This window comes from Phodopus roborovskii, unplaced genomic scaffold (genome assembly GCF_943737965.1).
Source record: "Phodopus roborovskii unplaced genomic scaffold, PHOROB, whole genome shotgun sequence".
Taxonomy (NCBI): Eukaryota; Metazoa; Chordata; class Mammalia; order Rodentia; family Cricetidae; genus Phodopus; species Phodopus roborovskii.
In genome coordinates, this window is record NW_026125551.1 from 48,433 (window position 1) to 74,463 (window position 26,031).

Here is a 26,031-nt window from a genome sequence, read left to right on the forward strand (position 1 = left end):
ATTTGAGTAACAGTTCTTTACAGTGTTCAAGAGGATTATTCCATAGCAAGAAATTTCATTGCCTACCTCCAAAGCTTTAACCCTGTGTTACGTTTTAGCCAGTAGTACCTTGTAGTCTTTTCAAAGTATACAAATATTTTTTTCCTGCATGATTTTGAGATAAACTTATGAAAAAAATTCAAGTGTTATACTTGGGCAGAATACGAGTTGTTCCAGGCTGCTAGGAGAGTTACTTTCACACACTCCTCTCTCAGGGTCTATTTGGGCTTTGGTTGTCTTTTTCCTCTCAAAGGCTAACACTCAGACTAGTATGCCAGCTTACTGCCTTGTCATTCACAACCTGCTTCTAAACAAATTACCAAGCCTAGGAAATGAGAATCTCTCTTTATGCATGAGAAGCTCCTTGGTGCTGGAAGGAAGGTAGAAGGAAGGTTTGATGCCTCTCCTGTGTAATCAGTTATCACTCTTGGGTGATTCTTGTTCCTGTGATCTTTACTATTGGAATTCTTGAGGAGCAGAGCAATAAATATTGCTTTAAAACATTTCAACCTATTTTTCATTGATAGTAAACATTGATTAAACTGAAATCTCAGATTTATTTATGAAAACTTTAAAATAAATGATGTTTTAACAGTTGTGTTCAGCTCCTCCAAATCTGGTCTTAGAAACAGACAACTTTACAGGACATGTCTTAAGAAAAGCAAGCCTTTAGAATAGGTTCTCAGCCTCTGGATCATGGTCAAATATCAGATGTCCTGTCCTCTATACTTTGTAATATTTTGTTGCCTCTTCCACTGTCCTATGACAGTATGTTTGTTGTTTTAGGACAAGTAGAAATGTATGGTTCTGATAAAAAATCCTTTGAGTTGGAAAGGATATACAAATTGTATTAATGTCAAAGAATATCTTGATTTCAGGATGCCCCTAAGTCGGGTACTAGTTGCAGCTCTCGATGTTCAAGTTCCAGACAGGATTCTGAGAGCACAAGGCCAGAATCTGAAACGGAAGATGTCTTATGGGAAGATTTGTTACATTGTGCAGAATGTCATTCATCTTGTACCAGTGAGACAGATGTGGGAAATCCTCAGATTAACCCATGTGTGAAAAAAGAATATAGAGACGACCCCTTTCACCAGGTTAGTTTACAGTGTTGGCTCATGTGGGGCAATCAGACAAGCTCCTTGGAACGTGTGTACAAATTTTACAGAGGTGACAGAAGGTTTACATTCAGTTAAATTAATACTCATAAGGTGGGGTGTGTTTGTTTGTGTTTGTTTTTTTATGTGGCCTGTGGTCTGCCTTCATTAGAATATAGTGTTTTGGTGTTTATATTGTACTGGTGTACATACATATGTTCCTGAAATAATAGATGGAGTTTTGTGGGTCAGTCTGTTTTAGATGCACTAGTTGTTTTATCCTATTTAGATTCATGTACACCTTGGCCTAAATTCTGCTTTTAATATTATGATTCAAAATCTGTATCTCAAGAGTATCAATTTTGTATTACTGAGCACCCATAGTCACATTATTCAATAGAAATATACTCATGTAGGTTTATATTTTCTAGTATCCTTGATAAAAACAGTTTTAAAAAGTAAAAATCCAATATGTTTTATTTTACCCAATATATTCAACATATCATTCCTATGTAAGTGATGTAAAAATAAGAAATTATGTAGGTGACATTTTTATATTAAGCCTAAAACTATTCTGAACCCCTAGCATACATCTCATTTTGGGTTAATCACACTTAAGATGTTAAAAGTGTTATTGAGTCGGGTACTGTGTTGAATCCTTTTAATGTCCATCAGTTCCCCATCTTCCTTTATAAACCTTCTCTCACTGTACTCGGGATCTTTGGTAAGTGGCATCTCCATCTGTCACTCACCAGTCCAGAAACCTGATGGCCATTTAAAAGTCCTTACCCTGGACAGTGGTTACCCCACATAAGCATGGGGACCTGAGTTGGAGCCTCAGAGCCTGTATTTAAAAAGACAGAGACAGCAGGGTGTGCTGGGTGCATTGAGGATGCAGTGACAGGTGACTCCTGCCAGCCTAGCCTGCTGGGCAAGCTCACTGAGAGCAAAAGACCCTTATCTTAAAATAAGATAGTACTGAGGAATGACATCTGAGGGTGACGTCTGACCTCTGTGAAGGTAATTGTGTGTGTGCTCACTCTTATGTAAACTCCCCCATACACTCATCCAAATCCTCACCCTTTTATATACTTACTTTCTCTTAGCCAACTTCTTATCAAGTGTTGTCAACAAAAACAAGTAAATTCTTAAAAACTAGAAACAGAAGACAGTTTTGTTAATCTGATTAAGAGTGGTACCAAAGAACCTTCAGCTATGACAAAGTTCTATAGTCTGGATGGCTTACCCAGTACTCTTTGTACAGTTCTGATAACTGGTAGGCTCAGATTAGGGTATCAGCATGATCATTTTCTTGGTAAAATCTCCTCTTCCTGTGTCCTGTAGATAGCAAGCTCTGAGCTTGATTTTAGGATACATTTTTCTTAAAAGCAGGTACCATGTGAAAGTGTCCATTATCCTGCTTTTGCTTTTATTGTGGCAGCCTTTTTGTTCATTTGTCTGCCAGGTTTTGATTGGATTTGCACTGATTAAAGAATGAAATGTTAAAAATAGCAAAAATTGTTGGTTATCTTGGCACATCTTTAAACCCCACCCTTGGGAGACAGAGGCAGTTGGGTATCCAATTTCCAGACCAACCAGGGCTACATAGTGAAACCCTGCCTTTAAAACAAAACAGAAGCCAGGGCTGTGTTAGAGAAATCCTGTCTTGATAAACCAAAACATACAAAACAGTTTTAAATATCAATAGATGGACTTTCCTTACAGATACAAACATTTAAATTGAGAGTAGGATAGAAAAATCTAGAAATGGATTTGTGCTCTTATGGATCCCTAATGTATGGCATAAATAGCATTAATATTCAGTGAGGAAAAGATAACCCCATAAGAGCATTGACACATTGAAATTTATTGTTCATAGTTACTAAGTGTAAAGGGGGAAAAGTTTAAAACATTTAGAAGTAATATAGAATAGTCATCATCCTTGTTTTAGTTCACCAGAGTTTTCACAAACAAGATGTCCAAAGCGTGTGCAAAACCAAAATGGGGTACTTATAAATATCAATTTAAAATTTTTGACTTGCAAATTAAGCTATAATTATTATTAAAAGACAGTCCTCAGAAGATGTCTGTAACATCTTAGCTGTCAAAGTACAGAGAAAGAGAACTACTATAGAGGATTAGTTAAACAAATGATTCTGGCTGTGGTGATCCATGCCTTTAACACCAGCACTTACTCCAGTGGCACAGGCAAGTGCCTCATTGAATTGGATACTACCCTGGTCTACAAAGACAGTTCCAGGCCAGGCAGTTACTTGATGAGATACTGTCTCAAAAAAAGGGTGGGGGGTGGGGAGAGTGGGAGAGAGAGAAGGAGAAGGGAAGAGGAATGAATAGGAAATAAAAGGATCTGAAGAGGTAACTTAGGGGACATGTGTATGAGTGGAGATGAGTAGTATGTTAGTTAATATGACCAGTTTTGTTAGTGTCAGGCAAATGAAATTTAGAGCAATGAGACACTATCTCATACTGATCAGATTTCAAAAAATTTAAGAGGCCAGGCAGCACTCAGATGCACAGACAGGTGGATCTCTGTGAGTTCCAGGACAGGCTGGGCTACACAGAGAAACCCTGGGGTGAGGCGGAGAAGAAACTAACATAGCTGTGATGATTCTTCATTGCCAACCTAGCTGGATTCAGAACCCCCTGGGAGACACACCAGATCAGGGAAGAACCGTTCTAAACACAGGTGGTATCATCCCATGTCCTAAGATCCCAGACAGATCAGTATCAGCATTCCTCCTTTTCTGCTTCCTTAATGGTGCCTCGGGCCAACCTACTCCTACAATCATGTCTTTCCTGCTGTAATAGATTGCACTTAATTAACTTAGTTTAGTTGAACTAAGCCCCTTCTCCCCTGAGGTGCTTTTCCCGGGTATTTTGCTGCAATGGTGGGCAGTACAACAAACAGTAGTAAAGCCAGGAGGCCACAGTTTATAGCAATGAAATTAAGCTTAACCACATGTCAACATGAATATAATTTTTTCAATTATAAATTGAAGTATAAATTTGGATTTTTTGTAGTGAATGCAATTTGAAGAACTGTGCAGTACCATTTACATAAGAATTTAAAGCATTCAGAACAGTGTATTCGTGAATTAAAGCATGCACTTGGGATATAAAAACATGCAAGAGAATAAGTATGAAATTTAGACTTGTGGAACTTGGTGATTAACTAGAGAAGTATACAGAATAATTTCTGAGTTTATCTGGAATGTTTCACTTCAGCAGATTGAGAAGAAAGAAGAATGAGGTAAAGTCAACTCCCGGGGTAGCTGAATGAAAGTGTTTCACCCATTGGTTTTGACTTCAGACCTGTTGCAAAGTGACGGGGAAAGGAACCTTCACTGAGCTGGTTAGAGTGATTGAGTGGTGTGTGAGAGCACAGTGTAGAAGCTTGCAGGAGGCAAAGTAGAGATGAGAAATAAGAGGGGGAAAGTGTGCTTTTTAAGATGTAAGATATTTATGTACATGAGAAAGTTAGTGGGGAGAAAGCAAAAGAGTTATAAAAGGTATTGCCCAGTTGTTGGCAGTGATAAACAGGCTCTGGGGTAGCAGAAAGGGGAGGTGCATAGACTGGGCAAGGCAATGAAAGTCCTGGTGGCTTCTGTTTTCTGAGACACAGGGATCTTGGGGCTATTAAGGAGGAAAAAGAACCAAGAAGGCATGCCTGGAATAATGCTTCTGTGGAAATCTAGATGGCAGCTTGGCCAAGAAAGATAATTGTGTTTAAGGGAACTCATACTCTAAAGTTGAAGAATTCAGAGACCTACCTGTTCAGGTGGGAGGTTACTACTGCTGACTCATTTCAGAGATGAAGCAGTTGGTGGTGTGGCCATGGGAATAGCTAAGGGTCCATGGTTCAGAACAATTCCTGAGACTACATGATGTTTGGTAAGGAGGCATGCACATGTTCTTCTGGGCCACTGAGTTTGATCTATGGACGGAGGTATTGAGAAATGCCTGTGAGCTGTTTTCCCTGTAATTCCACAAGCAGTACAGACACATGGGCTGTGATTTCTGTCATGTTGTTGTATCACTTACTCCTTGGGACAGAGTATATCTTTAGTGAATGCTAGCTGGGTGAATGCCTGAAAGAAAACACATTAAAAATAGCATGTAGGACGTTTCAAAGTTATTTATGGGATTGTTTAATAATTTGACCCTGTCTGATTCATCCTTGTTTTTCTATGAGATTTTAAAAAAACAGAAAAACAAAAAACAAAACCATAAAACCTCTCTTCTGCATATCTAATATACTAATTATACTAATTTTAGTCTTAGTAGTTGTCAGGCAATAGAAATTAGCTTTCTTTAATGAAAAAAACTACCAGATTGTTTACTTATCTGGCTGTATGACTATGTTTGATTTGCAAGACCATTTTCTGTCTACCATCAAAATGGAAAATCTCCTTGGGAAGAAACAGTGAGCATTTGGATGGGCATGTTATTGTCAGAATTTCGGCAATACATAGTTTTATTGTATTTGTAAATAGTAACAAACTATTTTCTAGAAGAAAAATTTTCTCTGCTTATTTTGGCTGGGTGTATAGTGAAATAAAAAGCCATATTCAGGTGACATCTTCCAGTAGGTAACTAAAGCAGTTGTCTTAATGAGTTTATTTGAAATAAGATATAACATCATCACAATTTAAGGTTTTCATTTTGAGTGAAGATAAAAGCAAAGCACTGGAGATTTGGAATGGTGATGAAAAATAATAATGAAAAAGAATTTCAAACTTCAGCTTGAAAACCTAAGATCTTCATGTGTCCTGCTCACACAGGCCACATGTGACCTCATGTGTCCTGCTACACAGGCCACATGTAACCTATGACAGCCCCACTTTTGAGGCGATAGCATGTTTCAGTGCCAGGTGGTGAAGTTATAAACAGCAGTTACTTGTTCCTAGGTTTCTACTGAGCCCTTTAGGTTAGGATCTCATATGATGATGTTTAAACAAGACTGTTTTCAGACAAAAACACATCTACACTGAGAGGCACAAGGCCTTCTGATTGACTCTGAATTGACCATTTCTAATGGCTGTCCTCTCTTGCCTTTTGGCTGTAAGAAAATGAAGTCAAATGTCTGCAAAAGTAACTGGTGAGAAGTACTTTAAGAACAGCAAAGAGATTGATTTTTTTCTGTCTCTAGATTGACCTCCATTGTATTAACATAGTCTTAGTGTAATTGTGCAGACCTGTAATTTCTGTTACAGTGAGACTTGAGAAGAAATCTGTTATTACTTGGCTAAAATCTCTTGCCTTCCAGACTTCCAGACTTACTATCCTGTGCTGGTTAGTTGTCAGTCTGACAGGATCTGGGGTTACCTAGGAGACAAGCCTCTGGGCATACCTGTGAGAAATTACTTACCTTAGCCAAGTCTCTTGACACTCCTGTGATCACCTTGTCACTCCAGTTTCTGTATATTTTATGTCCCAAAGCCCCTCCCCACCTTCAGAGTGCTAGGGACTGAATTCAAGGCCTCATGCATTGCCTACTAGCCAGCACTTTACCTGTAAGCAACATCTTTAGCCCTTTTTTTTTTTTTTTTTTGGAAGTTTTTGATTCTAGTATATTTCAGAATTATATTTTCAGAGAAGACGATGCATATTTTGACAACAAAATTATTTCTTTTCTAAACTGGCATATATTGTTTGTCAGCAAGTTATAAAACATTACTTTAAGTAAGTTGACAGTTAACAATAATATTTCAATGCTTGTTAGTCCCTCAAATAGTGAAATGTATAAAGACCATGAAAGTATTTAGAAAAGATAAAAATTTTCCTCTTTTTTATATATTACCAGCTTTTTAGACTTCAGCTGAAATTTATTGGTGCACCTTTATCCCTTGTGTATGAAAAATAGTATTTCTTAAATTTATGGAATTATTTTGGAATATTACAGTGTGACAATATATTGATTATATTCCTCAGGTTACTGTGAATGCCAAACATATCATTTATATAAAATGTGGGAAATATATCAATTCTTGAGATAAATGTGAGTTAGAGATACTATAATGTAAACAAGTTATTCCTACCCAGCTCATTTCTTAGCATTCTTCTCCGTACATTACACGTTGCTGTGAAAGTGTTCATTGGTTTTGTGCTACCGGCAGCCAAACTGTCCTGTTTTCTAATTTCACTGCTTTAATGTATCCAAAACAAACACCCAAACTTAAACATTTGATGCTTCATACTGAAGTCTTACTATTTTTTGAAACGTTGAGAGATACTGTATTTCAGAGAATACTTGTATTTGTTTCTCCTTTGAATGTTTGCCTTATCTGAAAAAAAAAAGGCTTAATTGATCCTCTCCAGAAATAAATGCTATTTTCAAATATTACAGAAGTAACTGGACTGCTTAATGAAAGTAAATGAGGGAGAATCTCTTCTAGGATGAGATTAAATCACACAGTTTTTCAAAGATCTCAGCTGTCATATTTTGTACTGAGTCATAAGGTGGACAACAGTCATCATACAATTTCCCATTCATGTCTTTCAACTTCAGTACTTTTGCTAACATATTTTATTGTATATTTAAATTATAGGATATTTGTTAAAGTTCTGCATTTTTTAACTGCAAATTTTTATGTCATCTGTTTAATGTATGACTAGTTTTAAATTGAGGTTTTAATGTAGCTAAATTGTATGTGCATAGATATGGCTAATGTACAGATAAATGTGTTCCATTTATAAAATGTGATAAATGTGTTCAAGTCTCTTTTTTTTCTTGTAGAGTCATTTGCCCTGGCTTCATAGTTCCCACCCAGGATTAGAAAAAATCAGTGCTATAGTGTGGGAAGGCAATGACTGTAAGAAAGCAGACATGTCTGTACTTGAAATCAGTGGAATGATAATGAACAGAGTAAGTTCTTCATTTGTTTTATCTAGGTAAAGGGCAAATTTAGTGGCTATCCATATATTACCCAAATATGAATAACTTATTCACGTCCCTTTTCTTCACCCTGGAAAATAGTTATTTTTTCTGATGTGTGTGCATGTGTGGCATCCCAACTTAGTTGTGGAGGATGGAGGGCAGCCTTGTGGAGGCCGTTCTTTCCTTCCTTGGGAGCATGCATACCAAGCCTTCATACTGAGAGCACCGAACTTGCAGAGCAAGTGCATTTACTCACTGTGTCATCTCATGCCCCCTCTGCCCTTTAACACGTGCTTGACTGGGGATAGACACCACAATGTAATGTCCTTTTCTTCTCCCTTCAATGGGTAAGTACGTGCGTGTGTGTATGAAAAATAATCTGTATTGTGTTTAATGCTTAGACATAAAGAATAATGCAGCTAGTGGTCAAACTCTCCAGTGGTTGGAGTTCGGCACGAATACTATGGATTTGGTATTTGTTTCTATTTCCATTAAATTACATCTTTTATTGCTGCATACATTTTCTTTTTTTATTAATTTATTTTATATAACAAAGTCCAATTAAATGAAAACAAACATTTATACACAATATTTGGGAATTTGGGCGTTGTTCTTTCCAAAGTACTTCCTGCTGGTAAGGGCGCTGTCATGGGGGATTCGAAGAAGATTCAGAAATCCTGGCTGTAGTCTGTAAGGCTGCTTTGTACAGCTATTTTGAATGTAGGATCACCTTGTACTCTGTTTCAGGCGGTCTGGCGTGATCAAACCACATTAGTCTGGAAGGAATCCACATCTTTTCATTTTCTGTGGAAACAAAAATAGAAATCCTTTTCCCCAGTAACTTGTCCTTCAACTTAAATTTTGGAATCAAAGAATTTTTTTTTTTAAATTTAATTTATTTTACATATCGATCCCAGTTCCCTCTTCCTCCATCCCTCCCTCCCTCCCTCCTTCCCTCCCTTTTACCCTCTCTGCCCTCTCACATGCACTCTAAACACCCTCCCCTCCCATTCCCCCACCCCAATTCCATATGTAGGGGAATGCCATCCAGTTGGGGTCATGTAGATCTGACAGGTCATGTGAAGTAGGGACTAGGGCTTCTCTCCTGTCTCTAGATTAAGGCAGTTATCCCTCCATGGGGGATGTGTTCGCATCCCCCATGTGTCCTTTTGTGCACCAGGGATACATCCTGGCTCCACTGTCTGAGGTCTCTTAGACTGCTCAGTCCTTCTGGCTGAGACCCATATTCAGGGGGTCCTGAGTCAGTCCCATGCTGGCTTCCCAGCTATCAGTCTAGTGGCCTTTAGCTCCTCCTTGTTCAGGTAAGCTGTCTGTATGTGTTTCTGCCCCATGGTCTTGTCCTCTCCATCTGCATCTGGGTTCTAGTTTGACTCAGTGTTTATGTATGGGTGTTTGATCCTGTTTTCAACAGGCGTTAGTTGAGGGCTCCATGGAGAAGTTAGTTGTTGATCTCACTCTCCGGGAAGGGCATTTATGATAGCCTTTCCACGGAAGCTCAAATTATTAGTTGGGAGCAGTCTTGTAGTTCTCTAGACCTTTCTTTGTGTTCAGTTTTATCTTCAAACCAATATTGGCTCCCTCTTTTATGTTCTCTCTCTGTGTCTCTGTCTCTCTCTCTCTCTTTCCTATCTTCTATTCCTAACCAGGCTCAATCTTCCTGGTCGCACATGTTTTCCTTTCCTCCCCATCGTTTTCTCCTACTTCTCTCTCCATTCGCTGCCCCCCCTCCCCACTTCCCCTGAGCTCTGGGGGACTTGTCCCTTCCCGGTTCTGTGAGGGACTTTATATGAATCTCTTAGAATACACCTTGTATCCTAGTTCCTCTGGTGATGTGAATTATAGGATGGAGATCCTTTGCTCTAGGTCTAAAATCCATATATGAGTGAGTACATACTGTGTTCCTCTTTTTGTGACTGGGTTACCTCATTCAGGATGGTTTCTTCAAGTGCCATCCACTCGCCTGTGAATTTCAAGATTCCATTATTTTTTTCTGCAGAGAAGTATTCCATTGTGTAGATGTGCCACATCATCTTTATTCATTCTTCAGTTGAGGGGCATCTAGGTTGCTTCCAGGTTCTTGCTATTACAAATAGTGCTGCTATTAACATAGTTGAACAGATGTCTTTGTTGCATGGATGTGAATCCTTTGGGTATATGCCTAAGAGGGGGATTGCCAGGTCCTGTGGTAAACTAATTCCCATTTTCCTGAGGAATTGCCATAGTGATCTCCAAAATGGCTGTATGAGTTTGCACTCCCACAAGCAGTGGAGGAGTGTTCCACTTTCTCCACATCCTCTCTAACATAAGTCATCACTGGTGTTTCTAATTTTAGCCATTCTGGCAAGGGTAAGATGGTATCTCAAAGTTGTTTTGATTTGCATTTCCCTGATAGCTAAGGATGTGGAGCATTTTCTTAAGTGTCTTTCAGCCTTTTTGATTTCCTCTATTGAGAATTCTTTCTTCAGTTCTGTACCCCATTTTTTAATAGGGTTATTTGGTGTTTTGTTGACTAGTTTCTTGAGTTCTTTGTATATTTTGGAGATCAGCCCTTTGTCAGATATAGGATTGGTGAAAATCTTTTGCCAGTCTGTGGGCTGCCGTTTGGTCTTGTCTACTGTGTCCTTTGCCTTACAGAAGCTTCTAAGTTTGAAGAGGTCCCATCTATAGTGATTGAGAGTTTTGCTGGATATAGTAGGCTAGGCTGGCATCCGTGTTCTCTTAATACTTTTAGAACATCTATCCAGGACCTTCTGGCCTTGAGGGTTTCCATGGAGAAGTCAGGTGTAATTTTGACAGGTCTGCCTTTATATGTTACCTGTCCTTTTTCCTTCGCTGCTCTTAATATTCTTTCTTTATTCTGTATGCTAGGTGTTTTGATTATTATATGTCGAGGGGTCTTTTTTCTTTGGTCCAGCCTATTTGGGGTTCGGTATGCTTCTTGTACTTTCATGGGCATGTCCTTCTTCAGATTTGGAAAGTTTTCCTCGATGATGATTTTGTTGAATATGTTTTCGGCACCTTTGAGCTGGGCTTCCTCACCTTCCTCTATGCCTATTATTCTTAGGTTTGGCCTTTTCATGGTGTCCCACATTTCCTGGATGTTTTGTGTTAAGGATTTGTTGGATTTATGATTTTCTTTGGTCGATGAATCTATTTCTTCTAGTTTATCTTCTGCGCCTGAGATTCTCTCTTCCATCTTTTGAATTCTGTTGGTTATGCTTGTATCCATAGTTGCCGATTTTTTTGCCCAGCTTTTCAATTTCCATCATTACTTCAGTTTGTGTTGCCTTTATTTTCTCAATTTCAGTTTTCAAGTCTTGAACTGTTTCCTTCACCTGCTTAATTGTTTTTTCCTGGCTTTCTGTACTTTCCTTAAGGAATTTGTTCATTTCTTCCACTTTTTTGTTTGTTTTTTCCTCCATTTCTTTAAGGGATTTTCTCACATCTTCTTTGAGGGCCTCTATCATTTTTATGAAGGTAGTTTTTAAGTCGTACCCTTCTGCTTCCTCTGCTTTGTTGTTGTGTTCCATTCTAGTTGGTGTAGATTCCCTAGATTCTGGTGGTGTCATGCTTGTCTTTCTGTTGTTAGGTGTTCTATTGTATTGCCTTCTTCCCATAGCTTCTTCCAGTAGGTGTTGGTGGGGTCTCCCCCTCTCTCTATGGTACTTCCCCGATGGGCTTATGTGGGTCTGAGATTCAATTCTGTAGCTCTGTGTGGTCCAAGCTCTCTAGGAGGTTTCTCCACAGACAGGGATCCAGGGATGGGGTCAGGGCTGAGGATCCAGAAGAAGATGCCAGCAGGTAATCACAGTGGTCCTCTGGCCAATAGCTCTGGCCAATAGTTCTGGCCAATAGCTGGCGGAAGAGGGCAAGGGCTGAGCTGGAACTTGAGAAGGTTTTGCAGGATAGTAGGATCTCACTGGAAACTGACGCTCTCCAGCTGGGACCTCTTTCTTTGGCAGAGGCCAGGATTTGGGGGGGTCAAGGATCTTGCCCGCAGGAACTCAGAGTGGACCCACAGAGATAGGCAGATCTCTGGGAGGGGCCCGGGACTCCAGCAGAGGACTTGAGGCGGGGTCAGAGACCAAGCTGGTGGAAATTATGGGTGGTCCCGCGTGGATAGTCAGGTCTCCTTTGTTCAGAGCTGCTCTGAGAAGTCTCCCAAGTAGGGTGGACTGTTGGCTCCACCCTCTGTCCCAGTGCTCAACCAGAGCGGCAGGACCATGGGTAGGGTAGGGCACAGGGTGGGGGGGTAGGCTGGCAGTGGGGATGGGTGGAGGTGTATCAGAGCTTCTAGGTGCTCTCGATGGGGACCGGAGACAGGAGCAGCAGGATCAGGGGCCCTGCTGCATACATTTTCAATAGCACTCTTGTCATTACTTTGTATAGGACAGGAATTGAAATACTACATCTAGAGATTGGCAGCTTCCATATCACCGCTGTCACTGTGAATAGAACCAGGCACCAGGGACTTTGGGGACTTAAAACTAGGGGTGCTCTAATCTGTGAGCTGTGAGATAACTCAGTCTGACAACTGAGTGTGGGGCATTAAAGGCTCTGTGGCAATTTACTTTACCACTCTAGCATATTAAAAATGTATTTTCCATACTTAATATTTTTCACTTTTATTTCCTTATCTTTTCCGGTTTATTTTCTCTTTTTCTGTCTTATTAAACAATTTTAAGGGAGGCACTAATTTACATACTGAACTCAGAAATAAAATACAAGTTAAAGATTTATTGAATAGTTATTGTTTTCTTTTCTTTGCTTTTATTTTCTTTGGCTGGGGATTGGTTTGAGACAGGGTTTCTCTGTATATTCCTGGCTGTCCTAGAACTTACTCTGTTGATAAGGTTGGCCTCCAACTCACAGAGAGAGATCCACCTGCCTCTGCCTCTGCCTAAGTGCTGGGATTCACCACCACTGGCAACCTATTTTTGTTTAAATTACATTTTTTGTTTGGGGGGCTAGAATACATGTGTCACAGTGCACTTGTGCAGGTCACAGGACACTTTCAGAAGCAGTTCTCGCCTCCATCTTGGGATCCTAGCATCGTTGTACTCAGGTCATTAGACTTGATGACAGACATCTTTATCTGCTACACCATCTTTTTCCTGAATTTTTATTTTCTTGAACAAATTGGGTTTAATTTACTGTTGATCTCAACTCTAATATTTGTAAATATTTCTAATTTTTAAAATAATAAGATGCACAGATTTTTCAATATCTAAGACTGATCTTTTCATAGTGACTAATAATAATGAGATCTTGTAATTAGTGTGTAGTAGGCTCATTTCATAATGTAGTAAATTAAAAAATTTTAAATCCTGTTATAAAAAGTAAAATTCCATTGGAATTCATTTTACTTTAAATTTGATTTATGTGTACTTTCTTCTCCCCTCCGCTCCTACTTCCTAAGGTGAACAACCATGTACCAGGTATAGGATATCAGATATTTGGAAATGCCATCTCCCTGATCCTGGGCTTAACTCCATTTGTTTTCCGACTGTCCCAAGCAACAGACTTGGAGCAACTCACAGCCCATTCTGCCTCAGAACTTTATGTGATTGCATTTGGTTCTAACGAAGATGTCATGGTTCTTTCTATGGTACTAATAAGTTTTGTGGTTCGAGTATCTCTTGTATGGATCTTCTTTTTTTTGCTGTGTGTAGCAGAAAGAACATATAAACAAGTGAGTATGATATGAAGAATATTAGTTTACCCTTTTCATAGCACTCCCAAGTATTCCTTAAGTATTTTAGTATTTCATGAAACACTAGTGTAACTTTTATTTTGCTTTTAAGTCATAACAATTTATATTTTGTATAATAATTGTATAAATTATATAATATTTTATCCAATAATCTCCATCTTAATGTTTTTTAGCGATTACTTTTTGCAAAACTCTTTGGACATTTGACATCTGCAAGGAGAGCTCGGAAGTCTGAGGTTCCTCATTTCCGGTTGAAGAAAGTACAGAATATAAAAATGTGGCTGTCTCTCCGTTCCTATCTTAAGGTAGAATGCTATTGACAAATGAACTGTTAACATACTGTCTTTCCCAGCAGTTTCAGTGTCTTCCTGTCTGTAGGTGTAGGGGTTATTATTGTCAACAGTTTCTCACTCAAAGACTGGTTTGAGGATTTTGTTTCTCCCTATGGTTTTCACAAACCAGTAGAGGGAGCCCACTACTTAAAAACCAATCTTGAGGACTCTAAGCAGTGAGACCTCCTTCTCTTTTAGTCTCCACATCACCCTGTGTTTGAACACTGCTCCTTCCTTTGATCTTTTAAAGAGTCTAGCCATTTGGGAAAGGGAAGTGTGGAATCTCTAGACTCCTAGGAGAGGAAAATGCCTGAGTTAATTTTAAGGATACCTTTTCCCCTGGGGATTCTGTTTTTATAGTAAATAGCAGCAGTGGGTTTTATTATATATGGAATATTCAGGTGCTTATGCAAACAGTGTATGTTCCAAAAACTAAGAATCCACCAAACTAGATCTTTAAAGCTTTTTATTTTTAAGTAACAATGAAAAAAGTAGAAGAAAATAGTACCTACTTTTACATTTTAAATTTTCATTATTCTGTTTATCACTTTGGCTTGTTAAGTCTTTTGGCTTACTGGAAATCATTTTCCTCTCAGCCTGAGGACTGCATTACTTGTTTAACTGCGCTGTGACCCTCTCTGCTTTGTGGGTTTGTTTGTTTGTTTGCCTAGGACAGTGCTATATGCCATCTTGTTCTGTAGATGATATAAGTGCCAGTTTCTTAGGAACTAACCCACAAATCTGAACCACCGTCCCTGACATTAACCTCAGAGCACCCAGTGTATACCTGCTCTTCATAGCTCAGTTTCTCTCTGCTGCTGGCCCTATGAAGGAGGAGGTTTGGGGAGCTGTGTTCCCTGCTGTATTCCGAGCACCTAGCACAATGCTTAGTTTTGGGCATATGCCCAAGAAACAGTTGTTGAATAAATGGTTATAGTGTGGAGCAAAAAAGAGTTACACTAATGCATCTGTGCTATGCAGGTACAACATTCACAGTGTTATCAAATTATATGGCTCTATTAACACTTTACAATTCATCTGGAAAGTTGTGAGGTATCACCAACCTGTAATACCTTAACTGAAAGCATGGAAATTGTCTGTTGTTTAGTAAATATATTTAAAAGTGTTTCCTTTTTTTCTCTAGCGTCGAGGTCCTCAGAGATCAGTTGATGTCATTGTTTCGTCTGCTTTCTTACTGACAATTTCAGTTGTGTTTATCTGTTGTGCTCAGGTGAGTTCACTTGTTACATGTAGAAATTCAGCCGTCACTAGGTAAACGCTCAGTGTCTAAACATGACTTAAGTTTTTCAGTTAACGTACAGGGTATTGGATATCATCATCTCGTGTTTGAATGAAGTGAGTTTTCCTTCATGAATGAAGAGCTTCTCCCCTCTTTGTCTCCCCACAGCCTACGACTATGAGCGCCCCTTGTACACCCTCTTTTGCACAACTGGACCCTTTCATTGTTTCCTGTCTTATGTTACCTTGTGTAGACCACCTTCTCATTCTTCCTTTCACTTATTACTCGCTTGGTCTCCTTTCTACACGCACACACACATGCACACACACGAGGGAGAATCTTCATTTTTTTGCCCAAGATTGGGTCATATTGTTTAATATTATATTTTCAAATCCATGTTTTTTTCCTGCAGATTTTCTTTTTCTTCACAGGTGAGTAAAATTCCATTGTGTATATGGACCGCAGTTTTATTATTCATTTGTTTGTATTGATAAATATCAAGATGGTTCCACTTTCTTGCTCTCGAATACAGCAGCAATACACATCAACGTGCAAATAAATAACTAGGTTTTAGAAAGACTTCTGATAGGAAAAGCAATAATATCAACAAGCCACTAGACAGGTTTTTTTTAAAGATGTATTTATTTTTATTTTGTGTGTATAAATGTTTTGCCTGCATGTGTGTATGATTTTATGTGTATGGGTGTTTTGTCTGCATGCATGTATGTATGTGCACTACGTGTGTGCCTGGTGCCCATGGCATGTCAGAAGGGGTCATCGTATCCCTTGGAACTGGAGTTACAGGTGTCTGTGAACCACAGTGTAGGTGTTGGGACCCGAACCTGTGTCCTTTCCAAGAGCAATAAGTGCTCTTAACTACTGAACCTCAGCCCCTTAGACCAGATGTCTTGTAACTTTTTGTTGAGTAAGAAATTGCATCTTATTATTCTCTGTGTCATAAACAATATGCATATAGTCAAATGCCTATTGAATTAACATACAACAAGTAATTTTTGTTTAGAAATCTATGCATTTGTCCTTATTGCTTAAGTCAGTAGTTATGAAATGGCTCCCATCTCTGGTTTCTCCACATTTAGTATTCATTTAAATTTTTCTTATCCCTGAATTGTCACTGTACTTTGATTGTTAGATCATTGATAAAGGATTCTATTCTCAATAGTCAACGTATTTGTGTAAGCTTCCACCTCAGATATGAGAAATTACTTGAAAAATCACCTGCTGTAAAGCACCAATGGTGCTAATGGTTGGGTTGGTATGTATACGTGAAAATTTTTAATATATGTATATGTGAATTCACAAGACAGTGTCATCAAAAATTTAGAAAAAGCTTGAAAATTAGAGCAATTATGTATATGCACTCATTTGATCCTATGACAACCCTAGAGTAAGAGGGTAAGAGTTATTGTCAGTCCTCGTGTTTCTTAAGTAAACTATATGTCCACATGAGGGTAGGAGTTGATGCCTTGAACAGCATCTCTAGCTATACCAGGAAGTAGGAGCTCTCAAAAGCCTACAGCCTTGAGTAAAGTCAAGTAGGTAAGTAAAACAGGTAGACAGCAAGAAAACTGTATCTAACTCTGGATAATAAAGACAGGCAAATTCTCCCTCCTAAGAATAGGTCAGTTGGCATTACATATATCAACTTAAAATTCCCATGTCAACAAGTTAATACAAGATGTGGTCCTTAGTGCCTGGATACATAGCAGAAGTAAAACCAAGATTGTCCTGAGGGTGACTTTAGCCTAGACTTGACAGAATTTACATATTAAAAGCACAAAAACAAATTAAACATGAGTCAGCAGATCAATAAATAGCAGGACAGTTTGCCACCTGTGCCACACAATAGAGTAAGCACCTAGAAACCAAGTCTGCCTAGAAAGATTAAACACAGCACTTCAAGAAGAGAATAAAGATTTTTATATTGTTCTTTTGTTTTCATTTCTCTTTCCAAGATAGAAGTTTCTGTGTGATTTTGTAAACCAGGCTGGCCTAGAACTCACATAGATCCACCTGCCTCTGCCTCCTGAGTGCTGGGATTAAAGGAGGCTGAGAACATAGATTTTTTAAATAAGAACCAATAGTACCTCAGAGAAATGAAAAAATAATCATTGGCATTTAAGCATGATGGACAAAATAAATCAAGGATTAAGAGATTCATTTAGTGAACTGTGATATTAAAGAAATGACCTACAATCCAGGGCACATAAAGATGGCAAATGCAAAACAGGTATAGAGACGGGTGGGAACTCATGTGTCTAACAGGGAAATCAAGGAGAAAGAATAGAACTCAGTATTTGCAGAGACTTTGTGAATTTTTCAGAATTGATTAAATGTTCTTAATATACAAGGACAGCTTGTTAAACTCTCCTATGTACTGGACACAGGACAGTTGTCAACTATGCAGGGCACAGCAATGAATGCCTGTACTTGAGAAGCTGAGGCAGGAAGATTTGAATGTAAGAAGTTAGCAGAAAAACTCATACCCAGCTAACATCAAATGACACAGACGACATGATCCAGCTATAATATAATCAGCCAAGAAACAAATAGCAACAAGTAAATTCATTTAGACTTTTTTAAATACATATTTTTAATTTTTAAATGGTATTAAACTACTTACTGACACAGTTAAGAATTATGAGTTCTCAATTACAAGTGTTAATTACAGCACTGAAATTTGTATGTGGGTTCCAGGAGTCAGAATGAGAGACTTGTGTTTCTGTGGGAAGTGTTTTTCCCATCTCCCCAACAATTAGCTCTGTTACAGTATAACCTTTATAGCAGCAGGACCAGAAAGCACAAAAAGGGGAAAGTTGGAGTTAAATTATTCTCTTAAATATACTGTCCTTCAACAAAATGTTACAGAGGAGCAGCCTGAAATATTACAGCTTTAAGCTGTGACCAAGATGATTTATCCCTGTGGTGAAAGGGTCTTGAACTTCAGAAAGTCCAGTGAGGTAATTTCATGCCTATGGTTTGCTACAGAAAGAGAAACCATGCAGTTATGTCAATAATGAAGAAAGCAAATTATAATTTTCAGCAGAGAATTAGTATTTATTAATTGTACAAATTACTAATTTTCCCCATGACACATCATATGCATATCTGTGTGCTGACCATCTGAAGTCCTGAGGACAGTTGGGATTACAGTCACAATCACATGCAGTTAAACAGAATGTTGATTTTTGTTTTTTAGTTTAGGTAAACTTCCTAAATTCATCCAGGGCTTTTGAGGGACAAGCTGCCTGATTAGAGATACGGGATTGCTTCTTGGATTGCAGGAAGACTGTTTTTGATAGAGAAGTGGGATGGTCAGGGGGTGAAACAGTTCTGCAAACCCATGCAAGTCACATGATGCAGTGGCTTTGTAAATTGATCCAAGAAGGCTCACATGATAGGGGTGAAATGAGTCTGGAGCAAATGAAAAGAACTTCACACTGGGATTGAATTCTATGTAGAATAACGATTTAAACAACAAAATTTATAATTCAATCACAAAATGTATGGACTATAAAGGGCACTATCAGTGACAAAATGGGATCTGGGAAAATACACTGGCAAAACACAACTTCAATGGGGATACTATATCGAAAACTTTAAAAAAAGTCCAGCTTCTAAAATTTTCACTCAGGGTTCAAAAAAAGGAACTACACATAAGCGAGAGAACTATGATCTGAGGGAAAAGGAACGGACTCAGACAATCGCTCCTGTGTGTTCCTTTATTTGTTTGCTCTTTCTCAACTGCTGTTCTGTTTGTCTATCTCTGCATTCTGTTGTCTCTAGAATTCTTCTCCCTAACTCTTTTTCTGTTTTTTGTTTGTTTGTTTTGTTTTGTTTTTTGTCTCTCAAGTTCTTGTCTCCCTCCAGTTCTTGGGAACTGGGACACACACACACACACACACACACACACACACACACACACACAATTCTTTTTACAATACAATATGAAGCTTTGAGTTTCTCAGGGTCAACCAGGCAGATAAGATTTACACACAGACCAATAAACTAAAACTGCTAGAAGGAACTTTTAGCATCAGTTATTTAGGGCTGTAGGTCAAAGAGAGTGTCTAAGTTTAATTTGCACAAGAAACAAAACCTGGCGCCTTCCAGTGATCTGGTTCTATGGCAGCACAGACCTTCAGGAAAGTTTACTTTTCCCTGAGTGAGGATGAGCAAATGGGCTGATTACCTTTGTCTTTACCTTCTCAGGGGAAACAGGAGGGAGTGGTAAATCTCTGAGCTAAAATCTTGAGTTAATAAAACAAGAAGTTTGAGAATCTCCTACTGCAGGGTGAGCTTAGGTTATCACTTTCTCTATCACCAGTGAGGTAAAGCCAAGGGCATGCTTATATTTTTTTATCCATCTAGGCAGCTATGAATCAACAACTTTAAATGTGTAGTAGTTTTATGTCCTTGGATATTTGGGAATGTCTTAGATGGGATGCTTTTGCCTAGGCCCTAAACACTGACCAAATGCCTGTAAATAAAGATAGTTGCAGAAAGGCAGATCTTAGCAATTACAATGGAGAGGGGAACAAAGACCTGATAGTGGGAAATAGGCCTCACATATAGCTAAGGAATAAAATAAGTAAACTAGGACCTGCTAATGGAGAACAGGTATTTACACATAGCTAGGGAATGTAATCATTAAAACTTCAAATGCATGAGAGAAATTTGTTCCCAGTAAATGATCAGATTGTGCTGAACTGTGGGAAGTATATCCCAAGTTTGTTACAGAAAGGAATAAGCAACAGGAAGAATCTACAGCAAGACACAGCCAATTCATTCATGACATTATAACACCAGGTACAGCTTTGTACTGTACTGGTTTCATCCATCAGAAGAATCCTTAATTCTTCTAAGTTATTTGTGATGCAAAGGCTGTATAATTACTATGTGATCTTGTGGCTTGTAGAAATATTACAAGTCTTCGCAAGAAGTCTTCCTAACAGAAGTTATAAAATATAAAAAGGTAACTCAACAGAGAGAAACCAGTAGCCATTAAGAGAGTGGAGCATTCTCATCTTTCCCAAGTATCAGGGAAAGTTAAGATTAAATTAGTGAGTGTTGAGTGTACACCCACGAGGGTGCCATATGTTAAGAAGTTGGTTGGATGAGGATAAACAAAAATAAGGGCAGGCAGAATTTGAAACATGGCCGAATGTGAAGTGGTACCACTATTTACAAATTAACAAATATGCAACATCGTAGCTGGTAGTTTTAGGCCTACATATTAATACCTAACAGAAACCTTGCTTATGTGGACAAGGACATACAAGACTGTTGCTGCATTGTTGGTGATACATTGACAACAACATAAATACTAGTTTTGGAGCAGACTAAAATAATTATGGTTGATTCTTTTACTGTAACTTATAGGAGTTAAAATGAACTAATTCAAAGTCGAATGCTTCAGCATGGGTAAATCTTAGAAACAAGGCTCAGTGGAATAAAAAACAAACTAAAGTTGGCAAGACGGCCAGTGGGTAAAAGTGCTTGTTTCTGAGCCTGATGATCTGAGTTCAGGTCCCAGAACCAACATGGTGGATAGAGAGGACAGATTCCTGAGGATTGTCCTGACTGTCACACAGGCATGTGTTATGACATGTGCATGTGTCTCCTCTCCACTCTCTGGGAGGATGGATGGAGAAAGAAAGTAAGTTGAATATGATGTTAAATAATGTGGAAATACTGATGTAAAAGTCAAGTTATAGATACAATAACAGTTTAAAGGTGAATGTTGAAGGTGAGCGATGTACCACCACAGTAGAGTGGTACCTACTTTCCTAGCCTGCAGAAGCTCTGGGCGCCCAGTACTCACATAGGAGAAATATAACCACAGGATGAATTATTATTATTTTATTATTAACTATTAAATTATTAATTTATATTAATTATTAAAAGCCTTCCTGGAGGGGCTGGAGAGGCGGCTTTTCCAGAGGACCTGAATTCAATTTCCAGCACCCACATGGTGACTAACAGCCATCTGTAATGAGATCTGGTGTCCTTTTCTGGCCTGAAAGCATACATGCAGGCTGAACACTGTATATATAATAAATAAATATTTTTTCAAAAAGCCTACATGGAAACAAGAAACACAAAATTTACCTTGGGATAGAGTCAGACAGAGAAAATATAAAGGTTTAGTAAGTACTATAAAATATTAAGATTAAAAAGTGGCTGAACTCATAGCTGTTGAATATCTTATTCTCCGTACTTCTGATATGTGTAAATACCTCATGGTAAATATGTTCTAAAAACATACTACATTTATGAGCAATCCATTTAAGTGCGTTTTGTTTTGAAGCGAGGGGTGCTACTCACATTGCCGCTTGACTGTTTGTCTTGTGTGCTCCCAGCTGCTCCATGTGCATGAGATCTTCCTGGACTGTCATTACAACTGGGAGCTGGTGATCTGGTGCATCTCCTTAACACTGTTCCTCCTGCGGTTCGTGCTTCTTGGATCAGAAACAAGTAAAAAATACAGCAATACCTCAATACTACTTACAGAGCAGGTGAGTTTACGCTCTTATAAATGAATCTTTGTAGTCTACAGTCCGTGTGTGTGTGTGTGTGTGTGTGTGTGTGTGTGTGTGTGTGTGTGTGTGTGTGTGTGTGTGTGTGTGTGTGTGTGTGTGTGAGAGAGGGGGGGGAGGGTGAGTATGAGTCCTGGCAGAAAACATCTTCCCCACTGACCAGCCCATATACATACTAATTTAAAACATTTTTTTTCTTTTGCTTATTTCCTATTTTTTGAGCATTTTTAAAAATTAAGGTCATTCATACTGTGAAACTCTATTTAAATTTTGATACTACTGTCTTTCTATAGTGTTTCTGCCATGATTCACATTTGCAATCAGATCTGCTGTTTATGTGTTCCATTTTCATTTAGGAGGTAGTAGTATTTATAAAAATGATAGATTTTAATCATTAGTGGGCTATGATGCCTCTGCATTGTAACAGAACCACATTGGAGTAAATTTAAATTTTTATTTAGCAGAGAGAATAAAGTATAATAATTTTGATAATTGGCTTTATTTTATGAGTTTGATAAATATTTCCTCTTCCTCTTGCTATTTCATAAAAATTATACAAAAGAAATCTTTGCTAATGAGCTTCTTTGGATATTTTAGTTAGGAAGAACTTGTATTTTAAACATTGAGTAGTTCAGTTGACTATATTAGATGGAGGAAGAGTTATCACTCTCATGGACTTAGACAGGTCAACCACTTCCTCAGAAGCTGATGGCTTTTCTGTTCACCTCCTCCTGTACCTCCTGTAGATTACTACTCTGTGCTGGCTTACATGTAGTTTGGGTTTGTCTTATTATAACTTTTGTCCTTGACGTTACCAACTGTCCAGTTCATAGCACCTAGAACTTGGTTTTGGTTGGGGTTGTGGCTGCCTGAGTAAAGTGGGAAGAAGGATCAGGTGGGTAAACACAGTGTATTTAGAGGCTTGGAATTAGAGCCTTTTCAAGGAAGGGACCTAAACTGGGCAAGTACCCCAAAAGCATCTATTAGGGAGTAAATGATAAAGATATGCAAATACTCAAATTACTTTCATAATTCAAAAAAATCGTGATCTAGTTCACTGAGTTTATTCTATTGCTATTTATTCTCTTAAGTTGATATGGCCCTGAGAATACAATGTCTACCTTCTTAAGAGTTTTCTTATTATCAAGTAAGTTTATTATAAGATTTGAAATGTATAATAATATATAAATATTAAAAATTATTTGTAATGTTAATACCCAGAGAACCACTATTAATGTTGTGGTGACTTTCAGACCTGTTCAAGAAATCATTTGTGGGCGGGGCCTAACTCATTGGTACTGTGATTGTGTAGTAAGCATGAGGTCCTGGGTTCCAGTCCCCAACACTGCGAAAGAAAAGCATATATGTTACAATTTTAAATGATTTTATGATGGGGCTTTTTTATATAAAAGATAAACCTCTACTTGAAAATGGAGAAGAAACCTAACAAAAAGGAGGAACTGACACTTGTGAATAATGTTTTAAAACTGGCTACTAAACTATTGAAGGTAAGAAAAGAATTGAAATTGATGAGGAATGTTCTGTTCTGATATTGTATCTTAGACTCTGTAGATTCTGCCTTGCATGTAGTTGTCATTATTACCTAAGTTGCTTCCAAATTACATTTGAATACATTTGTACAGCTTTGTTTTGTTTTTCCTTGCTCAAGTAATCCAAATAATTTCTTTGAAAAGTATGTGTAGACACTTACTAATGTTGAGAGTATTATAGATGCTTTGCTCTGTGTATGTTGTTTAATCAATTTCATCTAGACACATTTCACAAAAGATTAGAAGCTAACTCAGAAGTTGCTTATTTTGTATTTCATAGAAGTCTCCTCTTGATCCACATTAACTTAAAAAGCAATGATACATAGTCATTGTAGTCATTGTTGTATTATACATATTGTCAGTAAACGTTTAATTTGAAAATCAAAGACTGTAATGATGTGTTTGGTGTCATAATATCCTTGGGAAGTAAAAAAAGTCTTATATTAATTTTGCATCAGGATCTTGCTATGTAACTCTGATTGGCTCAGTATTAACTGTGCCACTCATGGTGACTTCATACTTGTGGCTACTTCCTGTCTCTGTCTCCCAAGTGCTGGGATTACAGGTGTGCCACAATGCCTGGCTCTCTGGAGATAATACAATAGGAAATTTTAACCATTGTGTTATGGTATTGCTTTTCTTTGTTAAAACTAAAATCTATTTAAGATTATTAATTTCTATAACTGAGCATAATACTGAGAGTTTTAGTTTTCAGAGAATGGTATGAAGTGAGTTGTGGCTTGGTGATAGGGTCATCCTTTGTCAACTATAGTATGAATTGAGTATAGACCGTGACTCATGGGAAATCGGACATCAGAAAGGTCCAGAGGAGGAATGACATAGAGGGATAATAAAACAGGCAGTTATTGATTGCTTTTATAACTTTCTTTAAAAGGATCTTGAGGAAGATGATAGGGTTTAAATAAGCAAATTAATACAGACACATATCTTCACCCACCTTTTTTCCCCTCAAAGAAATGACCTTGGATTGATGGTTCTCTGTGGCTTGCTGCTTTCGTATTGGGGATCTGCAGGGTGCCCTGTGGCTGACAGCGGGAACGGATCCTGTGAAGTGTAGAGACAAAAGCTCAACTCAAGGCATAAACTCATGTTGTGAGCCAGCCCAGAGCTTGGGCCAGTTACCAGCCAGGAGCCCCCTTTCCTATCTCTTACTCAAGCACCTGACACACATGATGCAAGCACCCTACTTCTGTGGCTACTGCTCTGCCCCCCACATTGCCATCCCAGAGACTGCTTCCCGCGAGTCTGCCGTCTTCTGCTCTGGTCTAAGTCCCCTTAGTGTGAGCTATGGTCAAGTCTGCCTAGGGAGCAGCTAGCCCTCTAAGTCAGTGCATTCCCTTGTGTTGGGGCTCTGCCAGTGCTCAATAGCCTATAGAAGCTTTTCCAGCTCTGCCTTCTTCGAGTCCTACTCTTTGTAAGGCTAGCCTGCATGTCTCTGGTGGAGGATCTCACTTTATTATTTGCATGCTTATAAGCTGTAAAGTTCTTCAGTTTAAGGACTGAATTTTACCTTCCCAAAGCCCAGCATGGTGCCTGTCCTATAAACAGACCTTTTAATATTTGAGTCATCCAATGAATTAGTTAATTGTATTTTTGAAGATGAGTTGACTCAAATGAAATTGAGTAGTGTTCTCAGCTCTGTTTGGCTCTTAGCCCTGAACTTACCCTCCTATAGCCAGTGAGTCAAGGCTTTACTAGGCACTTGTTTATAACAGAGATTATTTTTAAGGAAGTCACTTTTCTTGAAAAAAATTAATACCACCATTAAAATTTACTTATTTCAAATTTAGGTAAGTTTGTATTTTCTAAAGTACCCATAATTATAACTTCTTGAGTAGTGCTTTCTTTTTAAACTCTCTTTTTGCATATTGGGGCTTTAGTTTAACTGGAAACTGTTACAGGACCTGAGACTAACATTGTGTCTGCTCTGCTAGGAACTGGACAGTCCCTTTAGGTTGTATGGACTCACAATGAACCCGCTGCTGTACAACATTACCCAGGTTGTCATCCTGTCAGCTGTTTCTGGTGTCATCAGTGACTTGCTTGGATTTAATTTAAAGGTAAAACCTGTGAGTCTTGCTTGGTTTCCTTTAACCTGTTTCTCTTCTGTCATTTCACATGCATAGTGGGTTTGTTTTGTCAAGTCTGTACAATTAGTAACAGTGGCTACACATTTAACTTCAGGGACTTCATATGCTCATGGATTTTCATATTGATAGAATGTCTAATTTGGAACAGAATTCATTATATATTGGACTCTTTTAGGGTAAGAGGAGGAAGTGTTTATTTTTCCTCATTAATTGTAATTGATTCTAATGACTGAACAAAAAGAGCCATTTTCTTTTGTTAGCCAAAATTACATTATTTATATACCAGTGGACACACTCTCCAAATAAGGTCTAGAAAGCATATATTAAACAAGCATTAGATATATATTGGCATTTCTCAGGTTTTCACCCGTTTCAGATGAGTCACACCGTTGAGATGAGCAGGACAAAGGTGCTCAATCACCGCGTTCTTCACCTGTGTGGAGTTTTAGGCTGGTGTGCAGACGCACTTCACC

General features: G+C 38.4%; 1 protein-coding gene across 1 annotated transcript in view; it reads left to right on the top strand.

Annotated features, from left to right (window-relative positions):
• The window catches only part of LOC127216513 (protein PHTF2), a 50,991-nt gene that overhangs the window by 22,652 nt on the left and 2,308 nt on the right, over positions 1-26,031 (top strand). The window contains exons 9-16 of the mRNA XM_051177218.1: positions 918-1,136; positions 7,894-8,022; positions 13,475-13,747; positions 13,942-14,073; positions 15,245-15,331; positions 21,721-21,876; positions 23,310-23,405; positions 25,403-25,528. Coding sequence (XP_051033175.1) covers positions 918-1,136; positions 7,894-8,022; positions 13,475-13,747; positions 13,942-14,073; positions 15,245-15,331; positions 21,721-21,876; positions 23,310-23,405; positions 25,403-25,528 — 1,218 coding nt within the window. The remainder of the gene's footprint in view (positions 1-917; positions 1,137-7,893; positions 8,023-13,474; positions 13,748-13,941; positions 14,074-15,244; positions 15,332-21,720; positions 21,877-23,309; positions 23,406-25,402; positions 25,529-26,031) is intronic.